The 17,248-nt window shown below is 35.6% G+C and overlaps 1 protein-coding gene across 3 annotated transcripts in view; it reads left to right on the top strand.

Annotated features, from left to right (window-relative positions):
• Positions 1 to 17,248, top strand: part of NPEPPS (aminopeptidase puromycin sensitive) — a 106,060-nt gene that overhangs the window by 68,375 nt on the left and 20,437 nt on the right. For all 3 annotated transcript variants that reach the window (XM_072780307.1, XM_072780306.1, XM_072780308.1), the window contains exons 4-14: positions 553 to 674; positions 4,270 to 4,377; positions 5,578 to 5,778; positions 6,225 to 6,321; positions 6,431 to 6,464; positions 7,341 to 7,455; positions 9,584 to 9,748; positions 10,592 to 10,696; positions 11,125 to 11,185; positions 13,372 to 13,481; positions 16,275 to 16,338. In XM_072780307.1, the coding sequence (XP_072636408.1) occupies positions 553 to 674; positions 4,270 to 4,377; positions 5,578 to 5,778; positions 6,225 to 6,321; positions 6,431 to 6,464; positions 7,341 to 7,455; positions 9,584 to 9,748; positions 10,592 to 10,696; positions 11,125 to 11,185; positions 13,372 to 13,481; positions 16,275 to 16,338 (1,182 nt within the window). The remainder of the gene's footprint in view (positions 1 to 552; positions 675 to 4,269; positions 4,378 to 5,577; positions 5,779 to 6,224; positions 6,322 to 6,430; positions 6,465 to 7,340; positions 7,456 to 9,583; positions 9,749 to 10,591; positions 10,697 to 11,124; positions 11,186 to 13,371; positions 13,482 to 16,274; positions 16,339 to 17,248) is intronic.

Genomic DNA, 17,248 nt, shown 5'->3' with positions numbered 1-17,248 from the left:
CTCTCTCTCTCTCTCTCTCTCTGTGACTATCATAAATAAATAAAAATTAAAAAAAAAAAAAAAAAAAAAAAAATTAAACAGGCCTGAATTTTTATGTCATTCTTGCTACTTACTAATTGTGTGACCTTAAGCAAGTTATTTAACTTTTCAGCCTCAGTTTCCTTATCTGAAAAAATGGAGACCATACCTACTTACAAGTTTCTAAATATTTTTAAAGCACCATGTACCGTAGCATGCTATACATTTAATAATAAATGTTAATTTCCTTTCCTGTTTTTATCTTTATGTATTGGTGATTAGAGATTAAGTTCATAAAGTTAAAGAACTTTCTAAGCAGTCACCCTAAATATGATGTTAAGGTTTACTTTAGGCTTAGTTTGCCATTTACTTTAGTAAATACTGTATTCTCTTCATTGCTTGGAGAAGTGTTTGAGAAAGGAAAGAATGATTTGCATATTCTAAGTAGTTAACTAAGTGTTTTAAGGACATATTTTTTGATAACTTCTACTTAATATCTATATTAAAGTGGTTTTCATTCATCTTCAATCACAGGTACAGGAACCTTAAAGATAGATTTTGTTGGAGAGCTGAATGACAAAATGAAAGGTTTCTATAGAAGTAAATATACTACCCCTTCTGGAGAGGTGCGCTATGCTGCTGTCACACAGTTTGAGGTATAGTATTTTTCTCTAAAATGTTATGATCTTAAAAAAATAAAAAGGAAAAAAATAATAAAATGTTATGATCTTAAAGTAGATATTCTGACAAAGTGTGTTCCATTATTTGCATGATTATTTCAGGCTAGGTGCCTTTGGCCGTAATTATATTCATGATTTTGGAATTTTTATTTTATATTCAGCCAGTTATCTCCTTAATAGAGGGAGAGAATTAGGGAAGTGGACTGGAGGATGAATACGTACATCACAAACACACAAAATAGCATTACTATTAATTTGGTAGGAGGGACGCCTGAGTGGCTCAGTGGTTGAGCCTCTGCCTTTGGCTCAGGTCGTGATCCCAGGGTCCTGGGATTGAGTCCCACATGGGGCTCCCCATGGAGAGCCTGCTTCTCCCTCTGCCTGTATATCTGCCTCTCTCTCTCTCTCTCTTTCTCTCTGACTCTCGTGAATAAATAAACAAATAATCTTAAAAAAAATTGGTAGGAAAAGCCACAGATGTCAAATACTAAGAGTATAATTTTATTTTATTTTTTAAGATTTTATTTATTTATTCATGAAAGACACAGAGAGAAAGAGAAAGGCAGAGACACAGAGGGAGAAGCAGGTTCCATGCAGGGAGCCCGATGTGGGACTTGATCCCGGGACTCCAGGATCATGCCCTGGGCGAAAGGCAGGCACTAAACCGCTGAGCCACCCAGGGATCCCCTAAGGGTATAATTTTAAGTAAGAAAGATACATAATATAAAAGCAATTCAGGTATTGAAATTCTGTGACATATATGTATGACAGATATATGTACACACACATGCATATATAATTTTGTTACATACATACTTTGTTACATACACATACATATTTATACATACAAATATAGGAGATAAGCAGACTCCCACTGAGCAGAGAGCTCTATGCAGTGCTCAATCCCAGGACTCTGGCATCATGACCGGAGCCAAAGGCAGATGCTTAATCGACTGAGCCATCCAGGTGTCCCTGGCTTCAAACTCTTGATTTCAGCTCAGGTCATGATCTCAGGGTCATGGGATCGAGCCGTGCATTGCACTCCACACTTAATGTTGAGTCTGCTTGTCCCTCTCCCTCTGCTCCTCCCCTTGTGTGCTCCCTCTCAAATAAATAAATACATAAAGTCTTTAAAAAAAATAAAACAAGTATTGCCACAGCTGTTTAGGCTTAAATCTGTGTTTCAGTTATTTCATTGCTTATCTTTAGCCCTTTGAGCACTTCTGCATCCTGGAATGGTTGGCTGGAGTATGTCTCCAAATAATTTTCTTTAAAGGGAGGATATGTGGGTGGTATATACTACCAGAGCCTTTGCACATCTGAAATCTTTCATTTGCTTTAATACATGGCCAGTTTTACTGAATGTATAATAGATTTGGAGGGGGGTGGGGAGAAGGAACAGCAGCCCCTGACATCCAAAAGTTGTCCTAGCACTCCCAGCTAGTCTCTTGTTTGACATAAACAGCATCATAGAACACCAGCCTTAGACAAGGTTACTGAGACGATGATAAAGTGAAACAAAACAAGGGTGCTTCATAATTTCATCTAAGGTCACATAAAATCAAGGTCACTGTGCTACCCATGAAATAATGAACACACCCTCCTCTCTTAGTTAAAATGAATGACTACTAACTACTTTACCAATTACAGTTTAGTCTAGCTAAACAGCCCTCCTCTCTATAGGTAAGATTTGCTGAGATGTCATCCCACAGAATTGCCTCCATTTTATGACAGCACCCAATTTAGAGTGAATCCCCTCAATTCATCCTGCCAACTCCCAAATTATACATAATAGGTTCTTTCTCACACATCCCATGGTTCTTCTTAGTGTGGGTTTTCTTTTGCTACAATGAGTAATAAACCCAACTTTTCAACCATAAGAGTAGTACATACAGTTGGCTTACAGTTTTTCTCTTTTAAACGTATATGAATGTTGTTCCACAGTCATTCCTACCTCATTTTGTCAAGGGAAAGAATCAGACTGGAATATCTTTTTGCCCCTTTTAGGGTCACATATTGTTTTGTTTTGCTGTGTTTTCTTCCTGATTGCTTGTTATATTATTTCTTTGTACTTAAAAATTAAGAATTTTTACAATTTTTACACTTTTCATTAACTTTTCATTAGCTTCTGCATAGTAATTGGTGAACCCTGTTGATGTTGAGATTCAGATCTTCAGTATAGCCAAGTTTTTTCTCCTCCTACATTTTCACTGTGGTTCGTGCTCTGCTCTCTCATAATAGGTGTATATCTAATGTCTGTTGCTCAGATGAAGTTTTGATGGCTTTCATCACTCTGTTCTTCTTATATCTTAGAAACTTTTTTTTTAGATACTTTTAAATCTTGTTATCCATGTTACTCACTTAATTTCCTTTGGTATAAATTCATTTCTTTACTGCTGCTGCTCCTAATTTCAATTTTTCTGTGCTATCATTTCTTTCCTTACACTCTACTTTTCAGATGTTTTATGTATTCTCTGAATGAATTCATTATTCATTCAACTTCTTTGAGAGTGCAGGCAGCCATCTAACATTTTCCTAGGAGAAACTTTTTTCCAGAAGTATGTGCTTCCTCTAACTCTATATAATTTACTCCTGCTTTTCATGGTACAGAATCTTGAATTGGTTCTTTTTTTTTTTCCTTTGTTCTATTTTGTTTAAGTTTCTTTCTGGGGAACCTGGGTGGCTCAGTCAGTTAAGCATCTGTCTTTGGCTCAAGTCATCATCCCAGGATCCTGGGATTGAGCCCTGCAGGGGCTCCCTGCTCAGTCTCTCCCTTTCCCCTTTGCCCACCCCCCATTGCGTGCACACATGCTCTCCCTCTAATGAATGAAATCTTTAAAAAAATAAAATTTCTTTCTTTTATAACTGGTATTCTACTGAACCACTAAACTTTATTTTGCTTTAATGAGTTTGCTCTTTCTTTACTTTTAAAGAAAAAAAAGAGGTCTCTTTAGGTCAAGTGGTGATAGTTTTATGTGTAGTATATATGGAAATGCCATTAAACAAATGATGTCTTTAGAATTGAAAGAGCATCTGTCTTTATTTCTTTGCTATCATTTCAGATGAAGAACAAAGTACATCAGAGATTCTGGAAATATTTTTGTTTTTGAAATAAAAGCCAGAGAGGCAACCTATTCTATTTTCTCAGCTATCCTTCTCAGTAAGGATAGGAGGCAACCTATCCTTACAGTGTACTCGTTGACCTTCCTATGCTCTGTGTTTTGTAACGTTACTGCTGAAGCCATTTACATTGAATTTTTGAAATGTTGGAATGTTTTGTTAAAAGTAAAAATGTAATTCTAAATTATTCTAATACTATATATTGTTAAGATCTACAGCAGACCTAGTTCTTGGATTATTGTTTGTTTTTGTTTGTTTTTGCATTGTTGATGTGGCAAGGATAGTAAGCCTCAGGTTTTCTCTGTAGTCACTGCCTAGTGTGTTGCCTGGCATGGAGTAAGAAGTAAACAAGTGAAGGAATGGATGATAGAAATAAGACGATGACAGTTACTTCATGAAATAGTTGGTTAATTCGGTAGGATTTATTTTTATATTTTTATATTCTTTTAAGGCTACTGATGCCCGGAGGGCTTTTCCTTGCTGGGATGAGCCTGCTATCAAAGCAACTTTTGATATCTCATTGGTCGTTCCTAAAGACAGAGTAGCTTTATCAAACATGGTATGTATGTGTTTGTAAGTATATTTAAATTTTGAATAAGTGTTTAGAACATTTAGTTTGCTGGTTAGATGTAATAGGATGAAACCACTTAGCACAATTCTTATTTTCAGTAAACTCTCTTTTTTTAAATTGCCTTATCTGGAGTTTCCTTCCTCGTGGAAGAAATTTCATACAAACTTTAATTTGGAAAACTAAGTGACAAGTTTAATAAATATTGTCTGAAAAAAATCTGACTTTCTCATTAAATGCCAAAAGATATAGAGATATAGCCATATAATGAATTATATCTAGGTTTTTGGTTGGTTGTATTCTTATGTATAATGTCTGCCTGAAAGATAGACATATAACGTTTCCTCAAATTTTGATGTCATTATCCCTTTCATAAATAGAGGAAGCATTTACTGCTTGAAATATATTGTTTAAAACAGAGAGTACTCTATATAACCTCTAATATGAATCTGGAGAACTTGGAAAAGCCTAATGTAACCTGAAAATAACTGCCTTTGCCTCCTTTATTGGTGGAGAAAATTTCATAGTTAGAATGCCATTCTCTTCTCAAATATTCTTGAAAAGGAGGCTAATAAATAAACTGAAATATTACTTTACAATTTAGTATGAATGAATCTATCAGGTTTGTTTTTGAATAAGTCTTCCTCGGAAGAAAGAATACAGAGATTTTGAAGAAGTAGAGAGCCTGAGTAGGAAATGAAGGGGTAACAGCAAAGAGTAATTAGGGACTCTGTAGGTAAAGTGGAGATTCCTTCACAAATTTGCCTAGAGCCAGCCTTGGTTTAGAGAGTGCTCTAAATTTAGAAATCTGTACCCTTTGACATGTAGATTTCACAATGACCCTTTATTAATAATTAGTGCCTTCTATCCTTATTTCACTTGAAAAGTATTGAGGTCTTACTTTAGACATCCCAGTGCTTAGCATGTAATAGGAATTCAAGAAAAGTTGTGTCTTTTCTCTCACAGATACTTGGTAGTTTTAACACTTGAGCCCTCAACTTCATGTCTCCTTCTTAAGAGGAAGGATTTTAACAGCATAAGAGCAGTGAATGAATGAATTGGGGTAGATAAGTAAGCAGTGCTGGAGAGGGGGAAGGGAGAGGCAGCACAGTTTTTGGCTAGAATCTACTTTAAGGTATTTAACGTAAGTCTGTTTATATGTTCTCTTTCTCTCTCTCTCTTTTTTTAAAGAATGTAATTGATCGGAAACCATACCCTGATGATGAAAATGTAGTAGAAGTGAAGTTTGCCCGCACGCCTGTCATGTCTACATATCTGGTGGCATTTGTTGTGGGTGAATATGACTTTGTAGAAACAAGATCAAAAGATGGTGTGTGTGTCCGTGTTTACACCCCTGTTGGCAAAGCAGAGCAAGGAAAATTTGCGTTAGAGGTAAATGTACTTGAAGAGGATTGTTCCAACAGTCCATAACTCCAGGTTGGGGAATTTACATTTCTGATCAATTATTAGTACAATTATTTATAATTTAGACTGAAATTTGTTGTGTACTTCGGTTTTATTTTTAATAGAATTTTGAAACTACCAACCTTGGTGTTACATTAGTATTTTACAAGATGATGATTAAGGAATATTAGCGTGGAATTTATTTGTCCACAGAGTGGGTGGGAAAAGATGTAATATATTTTTCATACTGAGTTATAAGTGGATTAAAATTTGGTCAATATCAGCAAAAGCCAAAGACTTTTGGAGGTAGGGTTCCCCAGGGTCGATTTCTAGTAATTTGAGATGCTTTGGCTTGCAACAGGAATCCTTGTGGATTTCTATATGAATTACAATAATATATTTATCAGATGGTTCTTTTGTTTATACTTTTGTAGGTTGCTGCTAAAACCCTGCCTTTTTATAAGGACTACTTCAATGTTCCTTATCCTCTACCTAAAATTGATCTCATTGCTATTGCAGACTTTGCAGCTGGTAAAGTAAATTTCATTTTATTGCTGAATTGTAATAACTTTTGAATTTTGTGATTTTGAGGAAGGAATATGTACATATATCAATAAATGTTTATATTTATTTTATAAAGGTGCCATGGAGAACTGGGGCCTTGTTACATATAGGTATGTTAATGATACATTATTACCCTGCCTTATCTTTTCAATCACTGATTTCATAAGAGCTTCACTCCTAATCACAGTTGAGTAACTTCTGCTTTGTGATCTGCTGTAAATTTTCCTACCTCCCCCACTTCTGTGCACATTTCAGGAATGCAGATGAACACCCTCTGGTGCTACTATCTGAGATTGTGAGATTTTAAAGTGAGCATCTGGCATTAGTACATTTTTAAATCTATTTTTGGCCAAGTTTCTCATTTCGGTGCCTTCTCTTCCTCCCAGAAGTTTCATAGTTATTTTTCCAGCTTGAAGAACTGACTCTGCTTTAATATTTTCTAGCCAAGTTTTTACATATCTGTCACCACAATACAAACATGTGGGTTGTATAATTTTTAAAGCAGGGTCTGTAAACAAGTTTTTGCCCCGCCTTTGATGAGTTACATTTTGGACAGCCTGCTCAGTGTTCTTTTTGGGACTATGGAATGTATCTGCCCCCCACCACTTGCCACTCCCCTTCTTTTAATGGAAGGACTGTCTGCTCTCTCTGTCTAGCACAATAATCCCTAATCCCTTAGACAAAGTTTTTAAAAACTTTCAGGCAGCTGTCCTATTTACAAACTGATGATTAAACTTCTATCACACCTTTGATCTTCTCTTGTATGAATTCTGTTGGAACAGTCTTTAATCTTTCTGGAACTTTTTCTATTCTGTGTACTCTGAGGAAATGTTTTCTTGACATTTCTAAAGCCTAACTTGACCATTTACTTGACTAATTTACTGTTTGAATCTCCCTTCCCCATTTGTGCATGCCTGCTTTTATTGAAATACTTAACATTACTTAAAAAGTTTTTTTTTTTGTTTTTGTTTTTTTTTTAAACACAGGGAGACTGCATTGCTTATTGACCCAAAAAACTCCTGTTCTTCATCACGCCAGTGGGTTGCTCTGGTTGTGGGACATGAACTCGCCCATCAATGGTTTGGAAATCTTGTTACTATGGTATTTAATATTTTTAAGTGCTCAAATATATTTATCTTCATCCTGCTGCACATTATTTTGGCTACATAGTGTTTCAGGTTTGACTGGAACATAGCGCTAAAAAATGAATGATAGAAAATCCTTGTTTTAGAAAGTCCACTTTGAACAGTATTTATCAGAATCTGTGTCAGTCAAGAGCATGTGGACAGTCCATTCAACACAAAATACTTCCTAAATTGTTGTAGAATTTGCCCGCAAATGGGGAAGTCTTGATACTAATTTGGGTGAGAGAGATTAGGTATAGAGATTTCAGGCTAACTATAGTTTCTTGAGCATATTTATTATGTAGTTCAGTCGCTAAAAAGAAACCTGATAAATAACAATGTGGTCTTTGATTAGCTTGAAATGTTTTTAGGAATCAGTTTCTCATTGCCTGAAATGTTAAGTTGAAATTTGTTAGAAATGAAAGCAAAGAAACCAGGAAATAACTGTAAACTATATTAAAATTTCCAGCTCTCCCATTGAAATTGTTGTTTATTATAATGGTTGAATGATCTCTGCTTAAGCCTGGACCTTTTTTCCTTCTTACTCCAAATGAGTACTGTTTATGTCGGCTAGCTGTCTTAGAGCTTGGGAGCACAGAGTTTAATGAGTGAACTAGAAATACCTCTGCAAAGAAAGAACTGGGGCTTCTGAAGCCAGCCAAATTCCCTGATAGCATTTTAGGCTGCCAAAGAGCAAAACCTGACTTGGATGTTAGTTGAGTCCATATGTCACAGGAATAAGCAAGAAAGTAAGACATTTAGCAACTATTACATGTCTGAGACAGTTTTTAAAGAAACCAGCCCTTGAAATTAAACCATTTCTTTTTGCTTTGGATGTTTAAAATTTTACTTAGGTGTGAAAAAAATGTTTGAAATATAATTTCATGTAGAATTAAGTATGCTAAGACCTGTATTCAAATATGTACAGAAATATTCTCTTCTCCTAATGTAGCAAGTTTGTTGCTACCAAACAATTTTTGTTAGCTCTGAGCAGTCTTCATTTTTTATGATTTTATTTTTAAACTACCAGCCATACATTTTAATAGGGGAAATGTGCATATTCTCATATAGCTTCTAAAGAACTTTTTACAAAAAAATAAAGATCTTTTTACTGGATTTGAGTAACTGTTCTATTTATTAGATGTCAATTGTTTCTTTAAAACAAACTCTGAAATTTAAGGACTCATAATAGGTTGGTGAATAAACTAGCTGTGTACCAGCCTATCTTCGTGGAAGCTACTAGTTAAGTAGGTGCCCAAAGCATTTAGACAGCCTTCCATCACTTAGTATTAAAGATATTTGATCTTTTCAGAATTTTAAGTTCCTTTTTGCTTTTTACCGTTGCATTAGTCTTTTAGCATCTATCTTGGATTCTTATATTGCTTTCTTTTTGTAAGAGATTTAGTCAGCTTTAATAAAACTTAGATTAAAATCTCTTCTAAAAATGTGTGGGTTTTTTTAAAGTTGGTTTTAATCTGTGGCTCATTTATATTCTTTGTCCGTTCTACTATTCTTATTAGCAGGTGAGAATTTTGTATAGATACTTAAACACCATTCATCACTGAATCTACTTACTGCCATGATAATTCTGTTAATTTTACCTAGTCTTTATATAAGCAGTACTGCTTTTCTGTTTATTTAGAAAGTTTAACTTGTCAGTCAACAGTGATTTTTCCCAGTCATTATTGGACATCCTTTGCAGTTTTCCTTGTGGTCCTGGTATCTTTCTGGTTTATTAAACTAAATTTTACCTGACACTACAGGTTCTCACCTACATTTATCTGCTCTCTTCCCCTCTTCCGTATAAGGACTTTCTCCCCCACCCTCTTTTTCCTTCCATCTTTTCTAGCTTTGGTAATAAAAAGTTTCTGAGCTATGTTTTGAAATGTCTCTCAGGCCTGATGCCAAAGTCAGCAGTTGGCCTTTCTTAGCATCTCTTTTAAGCATCTTTTTTGTTCGGACATGTGAGTGAGTTACTAAATATTTTTCACTGAATTTTGGCTTATTAAGTTGTAAATTGAATAGTGGAAGGGACGTGAGTTTTTCAGATTAGTGGAATGATACGTATTTTGTTTTCTTTACACATTTCTTTCTTTTGTTTTTAGGAATGGTGGACTCATCTTTGGTTAAATGAAGGCTTTGCATCATGGATTGAATATTTGTGTGTAGACCACTGCTTCCCAGAATATGATATCTGGACTCAGTTTGTATCTGCTGATTACACCCGTGCCCAGGAACTTGATGCTTTAGATAACAGCCATCCTATTGAAGTGAGCCATACTTTTCAATCATTGGTCTTTACTCTCATTTTTAATGACATAAGTAATTTGTTACACAGATACTTAGGATCCTGAAAGGAAAGAAAATTGCACAGGCAATTCACCTGTTTGTATAGCTCATATTTTCAGTCTTGAAAATGTCACAAGGCTAAATACTAATTATGTTTCTTTTTAAGGTAGGCAGTATAAAAATTTTATCTTTGTAGAGGCAAGTGCTATATACCGTAAGCATTCACTAAATACATTTTTATTGAATACTATAGGAAAACCATGCCTGTTGGGGCAGTATGCACAGGAGAACGTTATGATTCTGTTGTTTGTTTCAAAGAAAATTCTAAACATATTCTTTTATTGTTGTCATTGTCTGCTTTTATATATATTGTATTTCTCTCGAATTAACCTATCCTTATTTTGGCTAGTTTATATGAACAAATTTTGCCTCCAAAGGACTAGACTTCTAGTCTACTTGACATATTTAACTGGGGTCCTATGTAATTATAAGTAGGCCATTACAGTTAATTGCAAGAAATCAAATGTTTTTCATCTCTCCATTCCTCCCTCTCCAATTCCCAAATAAAAAGATCTGTAGTGATTTGCCTCCCAGCAACGCTGAGCCAAGACCCTTAGAAATGGTGGGGATCATGTTGTATATTCTACTTTATTAGTGTTAGTCACTACAGTGTTTTTAAGAATCATCATAGTACATTTATGAGTGAGCTAAAGGCAGAAAAGTATCTTATGAGTTAGGAGGGTTTTCCTAGAAAGCTTTTTATGTAATTCAGTATTACAGGCTGTCTGCTTCCTGTCATAACCCTGAATCACACTGTCTGCCAGGTCAGTGTGGGCCATCCTTCTGAAGTTGATGAGATATTTGATGCTATATCATATAGCAAAGGTGCATCTGTCATCCGAATGCTCCATGACTACATTGGGGACAAGGTAAAAAAAGCAATTTTAAAAAATCTTTCATTCTTTTATGGTAAAATCGTGGTGTTTTGCATGGAAAAATGTGTCTGCTTTTATTTAGATTGAGTTCTTAAGTAATTTTTCTAGACTTTGGAAGGATATTAACTCCGATCTGGGTTATCTTCTTTTCTTTTTATATTGACTCTTGTCTCTTAGATGAATGATGTGAAAATGTGTTTGGGGGATGTGTGGGCGGCTGGCATAAAACTTGAAAGCAAAAGTAGAAGGCAAAGAGTATGCATTCTTAAATAAAAGACAGTAGATGTTAAAAGGATAGATGTTTTTCAGTAAGTCTGACACTCAACTAATTTGAGTAAATTAGTTTTCGAGTACTAATATGCAAATACACTATAAATTCCAAGGTCTTAATCTCCCGGATTTTAAAAATTGTGTTTTCTCAGGACTTTAAGAAAGGAATGAACATGTATTTAACCAAGTTCCAACAAAAGAATGCTGCCACAGGTAATCTTTAATAGCTTGAGATAGTAGAAGAGAAGATGTTGGCACTCTATCCAGAGCGGAACATTTACATTTTCTAAATGCTTAATCTTCCGTGTGATAGATAGGAAGTAAAGTTGACCTATTTGGTGCCATGTGTTAAGCCATGGATCATGAATCAGAACCCATTATCCTTCTGGTCCCCCTCCAGTAGTCTGCTTTCCAAAGCTCAGTGTCCTGTCACCAGAGAGTCTGAAGAGCTCTGTTTACCTTACCAGAATTTGTTCTTTTTGGTGACCCATTGGTTTTATTGCCCTAAATTGACCATTGGCCATTAAAATTCCTGCAAATTAGCCATTTTTGTAGTGAACTTGTGGAACTAGTTCAATGAGTTTCAGTGGAGGTTTAAGAATTTCAGTGTAAAGTGGTCTATAATTTATCGTATATGGGAGTCAAAAGAAAGAATAAAGGTATGAGTTGATTGAATATGAAAAAGACCCAGAGTTGGAGTTTTGAGTTTTTCAGTGAACAAAAATAATTTAAAAACAAGATTTGTGTAATATCATTAGTGTCTAATAGAATGACAGAAGTTCAGAGAGGCCTGGCCATGGGCTGTTCCTGAGATTTGTGACCTGTGAATTAAAAATACTGTATATCTCCCTCTCTGTAGGGACATGTGTCAGGACATGATGTAACCCTGACACTCTCCCCTCCATCTCCTCACTGTAAATTTCCATCTCAGTTTATAAAAGAGAGAGGCATTCTATTCTGTTCCTTAAAGGAGAGCTACAGAAAAATGTGCTCTTGTAAGTTTTCTGAGTCTTTAGCATGCATACATATGCATGAGGAAATAACAATATGGTTCATAAACTATAATGTACATGCAGTGACCCAGGGTCTGTGAAAATATTTCTATTCTAATTTGGTAGGTCTGGGGTGAGACCTGAAGATCTATCTAACACAGTCCCAGTTGAAGCCAGTGCCACTAGTTTATAGGCTACACTTTAAATAGCAAGGCCTACCATGTACCTCTTCTTGGTTTGTATATGTGATGAAAGACAAGTGGCAGTACATCTGTGGTTTTGATACTCTGTCTCACCTCACTTCCTTTTCCTTAATTCACGCCTTCACGATCTCTCTCCTGAATTCCACACTTGCCTGCCAGCTTAGTACTTCTTCCTGCCCCATTCTCTTCGGTTTTCTCTTTCACCTTGACGCTAGCCAGGGTTACCTTTCTAAAGCGAATCTTTGATTACATCACCTACTAATTAAAAACACTCAAGATTCTTCACTCCCCTCCACAGTCAGGTCGTACAGAGTCTTAGCAGTGTAGCCCTGGGCCTGCGGTCTCAGGCTCATTGCCTGGTGCTCCCACACCTGGGCCTCTGTCGTCAGTTTGTTGAACATTTGCCATTACTGATATTTTCTGTCTTTTCTTTCTTTCATCTTTGTACATAGACCATTTATTCTGTCCACCTGGAATACCCTTTTCCGTTGGTCAGCCTAATGAACAACTCCTCTTCAAGGTGCAGACCAAAAGCCAACTCATATGAAGCCTTTTTTTTTTCTTGGATTTTTCTTTAAGGGCTTTTCCTCTGTCCATGTCCCCATTATAGTATAGATCACATCGTATTGCTCTTTTGTTTACTTGGCCACCAGTGCCATTTGACCACGTGAGTTTTACTTCAACCTCAGAATACTGAGTATTTTTTAACCTGTGTTAATTGAGTGAGTATAATGGTTTTAAGTTTGTGGATGATTGTTTAGGGGTGATCTTAAATATGTTTCTATTTGTTTCTATTTCTTCTCATTTAAACTCACCTGCTTATCTTTTGTTTATTATGGTTTGTGATTTTTCTTTTAAGTAAATCTAGGCCCAGTGTGATACTTGAACTCCTGACCCCTTGATCAAGAGTCACGTGCTCCACTGACTGAGCCAGCCAGGCACCCCTATAATTTGTGATTTTTTTAGTAAATTGGAACCATGAAGGAAATCTTAGCCTATAAGACCAAGTCCAGTTTTTGTAATAAAGTTTATTTAATGGGGAGGCAAGGGGACATTAGTTTGACCCCCTGTTTGTCTCCTGAACCTAAAGAACCGAAGAACTGGTTAGCAATATAGTGTTAGGAGTTCTATAAAATTTCTGGTTTGTTTAGGAAAATAAAAATGTAAACATTTTAGATTTTCATTGTTTGTGTTTCTCTTCTAGAGGATCTCTGGGAAAGTTTAGAAAATGCTAGTGGTAAACCTATAGCAGCAGTGATGAATACCTGGACCAAACAAATGGGATTCCCCCTCATTTATGTGGAAGCAGAACAGGTAACCTTATAAAAGTCCTCCAGTTCATCTCCTACTATATTAAATGAAATTTAGTGTTACCAAATTTGTTTTTTGTAGGTAACATTTAATCAATCCCTTGCATTTTCTCAGTGATTTATTATCTCATACTAAATGGTTTGCCCCCCACATCCTTAAAATCATACATACTTACAGCAGAAAGCAAAATGTTGTCTACTCTTACTGTCCCCAAGGAAAACTCTGTAAACTTATTGATATAATGCTCATTTTTTAAAGTTTATTTATTTATTTAAGTAATCTCTATACCCAACGTGGGGCTTGAACTCATGACCCTGAGATCAAGAGTTGTGTGCTCTTCTGACTGAGCCAGCCAGGTACCTCTTGCTATAATTCTAAAATGAACAAGTGGGGTTTATTCCAGGAATACAAAGTTGGGAGGTATGTATGTATGTATGAATGAATAAATAAATATCACTATATTGATTCATAATCACTACATTAACAGAATATAGGCTGAAGAACCACATAATCACTTCTATTGATGCAGAAATAGCATTTGTTAAAATTCTACACCTATTTATAATATTCTTTAAAATTAGTTGTTATTTAAAATTTTATTTTTGAGTAATCTCTACATTCAACATGGGGCTTAAACCCACAACCCTGAGACCAAGAGTCATATGCTCTAGTGACTAAGCCAACCAGGCATCCCTAAAGTTAGTTTTAATGTTGGTTGAGTGATTTTGATTAGAATTGCACTATTATTAGTTGAATTGTTACCTGAATTCAGAGAAGTAGACTTTGAAATGAGTTGTCCTTTCAATAGGACTGAGAGTTTATATGTCAACCTTCAATGTGTACCAGAAAGTTTATCTTAAGTTACTTTAATTATATGAAATTGTGAAATTCCTCGCTTATATTTCTTTGCCATGGTTTTTTAACCTGCATACAGAATTAATTACTGTTCATTTTTAGAGAGGAAGATTCATAGCTCTCTTTTTTTGGTATGTGTTTGCTATAGTGGTTCTGCATTGTTCATAAAATTAAGTATGTTTTACAAAGATTTTCTCAATATGGCATTCTAAGTTAGTAAATTTGGTTTTTTTGTACTGTCGGAATTCTAGGTGACATTTAAACTAGTCCTTGTATAAGGTTCCCTGTGTGGAGCCTGCTTCTCTCTTTGCCTGTGTCTTTTTTTTTTTTTTTTTTTAAGATTTTTATTTATTTATTCATGAGAGACACAGAAGGAGAGAGAGGCAGAGACACAGGCAGAGGGAGAAGCAGGCTCCATGCAGGAAGCCCTAAGTGGGACTCGATCCTAGGCCTCCAGGATCACAACCTGGGCTGAAGGCGGTGCTAAACCGCTGAGCCACCCGGGCTGCCCTTTGCCTGTGTCTTTGCGCCTGTGTGTGTGTGTGTGTGTGTGTGTTGTGTGTGTGTCTCTCATGAAAAAAATAAAATCTTAAAAAAAAAAAAAACTAACATCTGACTTCCTCCTAGTGTTACTGAGGCTAATTTATCTTCTCCATCAAACTGCTTTTGAGGTCTTAATTTTGGTTTTTTGTCCACAGACATACCCACACTCATCTTCCATTTCATACTAGAATAAAAAGCCTATCTAGGATTCTCAATTCCTTTAAAACTGGAAGAGCACTACAACATATAATATCTTGATTATGATTGATTTCTCATTTTATATTCCCTAAATGCAAACATTTTTTATTTATTTCTGAATCAACTTAAAAGTCACTTTTCAACTTTTTCAAGGAAATCTTTTTTTTTTTTTTTTAAGATTTTATTCATGAGAGACACAGAAAGTTGGGGGGCAGGCAGAGACACAGGCAGAGGAAGAAGCAACTCGATCCCGGGTCTCTAGGATCATACCTTGGGCAGAAGGCAGGCGCTAAACCGCTGAGCCACCCAGGCTGCCCCTCGAGGAAATCTTTATGACACATAACTAATCAGTGATGAGGTGTTTAAGTTCATTAGCAAGTTCTTTGTGGCATCAAAATGGTTACTGCTTCTTTACTCAGATTATTTTTTTAGCTTTTCAATTCTGTCTTGTGTAGTCAGTTTATCCATAAAGGTCATGGCCTAATTTTACATTTGATTTAGGTAATGCTAAATCTGTTATGTCTTATGTTATTTAAGATATCCTAGGACATATTAACAAATGATAAGGAAAACAAATGACTATATTGTTGAAGTATTCCTTTAAGTATGTGCTTGTCTTTGTTGCTTCTGGCTTTTTAGTGTTTTGCAGCTTTTCCCCCTGCCACTTTTTTTGTGTTTCATTGCAAAACTCAGCCTTTGAAACAAGGTGTATGCCTTTTTTTATGTTTATCAGTCTTTCTCATGTTTATCAGTCACTCTGAAAATTTGATTCCTAATATCAAGTGCACATGCTAATCTGAGGTTGCTACTTTTTAGAAGTGAAAGAGTCTGAAGACATAACCTCTCTTTATAAAGATTAAAACAACTTGCTATAGCATTATTTATTAATTATTAATTTAATGTATCCTTGTGAAAATGCTATCACTTTAAAGTTCTTACCCACATATATATCCCTTCATTTCATAGAACATGGCCTGTTATTTAAAGTATTGTTATTTTGAGGCCTAAATGAAAAGCAGTGCCTTTTCTCCCATTCAGTAGTATCATCATCTTCATCACTGTTGCACTTGTGTTCTCATGAGACATTTGGCTGTATTGATTTCACCTTCTACTTTGTCGCAGAAGTGTTGCCCCCTCAAAAAAAAAAAAAAAAAAAAACAGGTCAATGCTACTATTTTAGCTTTTGTTTTCCTTCTTTAGGTAGAAGATGACAGATTATTGAGGTTGTCCCAAAGGAAGTTCTGTGCCAGCGGACCATATGTTGGTAAGCAAATGGCTATAAGTAGGAGCTGATGAATGAATTTGGATACCATATGAGTAGTGTTTTAATAATTGTCCATTTTTTAATATATTTTTTTAAAGATTTTATTTATTTATTTGAGAGAGAGAGCAAAAGAGAGAGAGCACACGAGCAATGGTAGAGAGAGAGAGAGGAAGAAGGAGAAACAGACTTTGGTGCTGTGCAGGGAGCCCGACATGGGGCTCCATCCCAGGACCCCGGGATCATGACCTGAGCCAAAGGCAGACACTTAACTAACTGATTGAGCCACCCAGGCACCCCCATTTTTTAATATTTTTAATAGAATTAAATAAAAATAAGGAAATGGTAATAAACTATAAATGAAATCTAGGAAATCAAAAAAGGAGATTCATGAGGTATTTGCAGTGTTTTGTCTTTGATTTTTGAAATTCCTTGTCTCTGTGTGATATTAGAAGCTATAAGGAATGAATTACGATAGGAACACCCAAGAAGTAATGTCTTTGGCCTTAATCCCGAAAAGAAGCCTTGGTGCACATTTGTGTGGGTGGCTAATTTTTCTAATTTATTTTTTTAATTCTTGGGTGTGCTAAGTAAGTAAACAAGTAAATAAATAAAGCCCAGTGATTGTTTAGCATTGTTATGTACTAACTAGTGTACTAAGCAGTATAACTAATCCTTATTACAGTCTCAGCAACCCCATTAGGTAGATAGTATTATTTCCTTTTTACAAATGAGGGAGTTGAGGTATAGCTAGGGTCACCCATCTAATGAGCTAAAGGGTGGGAATTCACACAAAATGGTTGGATTCCATGAGTTTATACCTTTAGCCACCACTCAACTCTGGTTTTTCAAATATTTCTACAGGCCATTGCTCAGGAAATTAAAAGTATTTCTCTACACGTTCTCACCTCCT

This window comes from Canis lupus, chromosome 16 (assembly GCF_048164855.1).
Source record: "Canis lupus baileyi chromosome 16, mCanLup2.hap1, whole genome shotgun sequence".
Lineage (NCBI taxonomy): Eukaryota > Metazoa > Chordata > Mammalia > Carnivora > Canidae > Canis > Canis lupus.
Note: the sequence above shows the minus strand (reverse complement) of the source record. Positions and strands in the feature narration are given on the sequence as shown.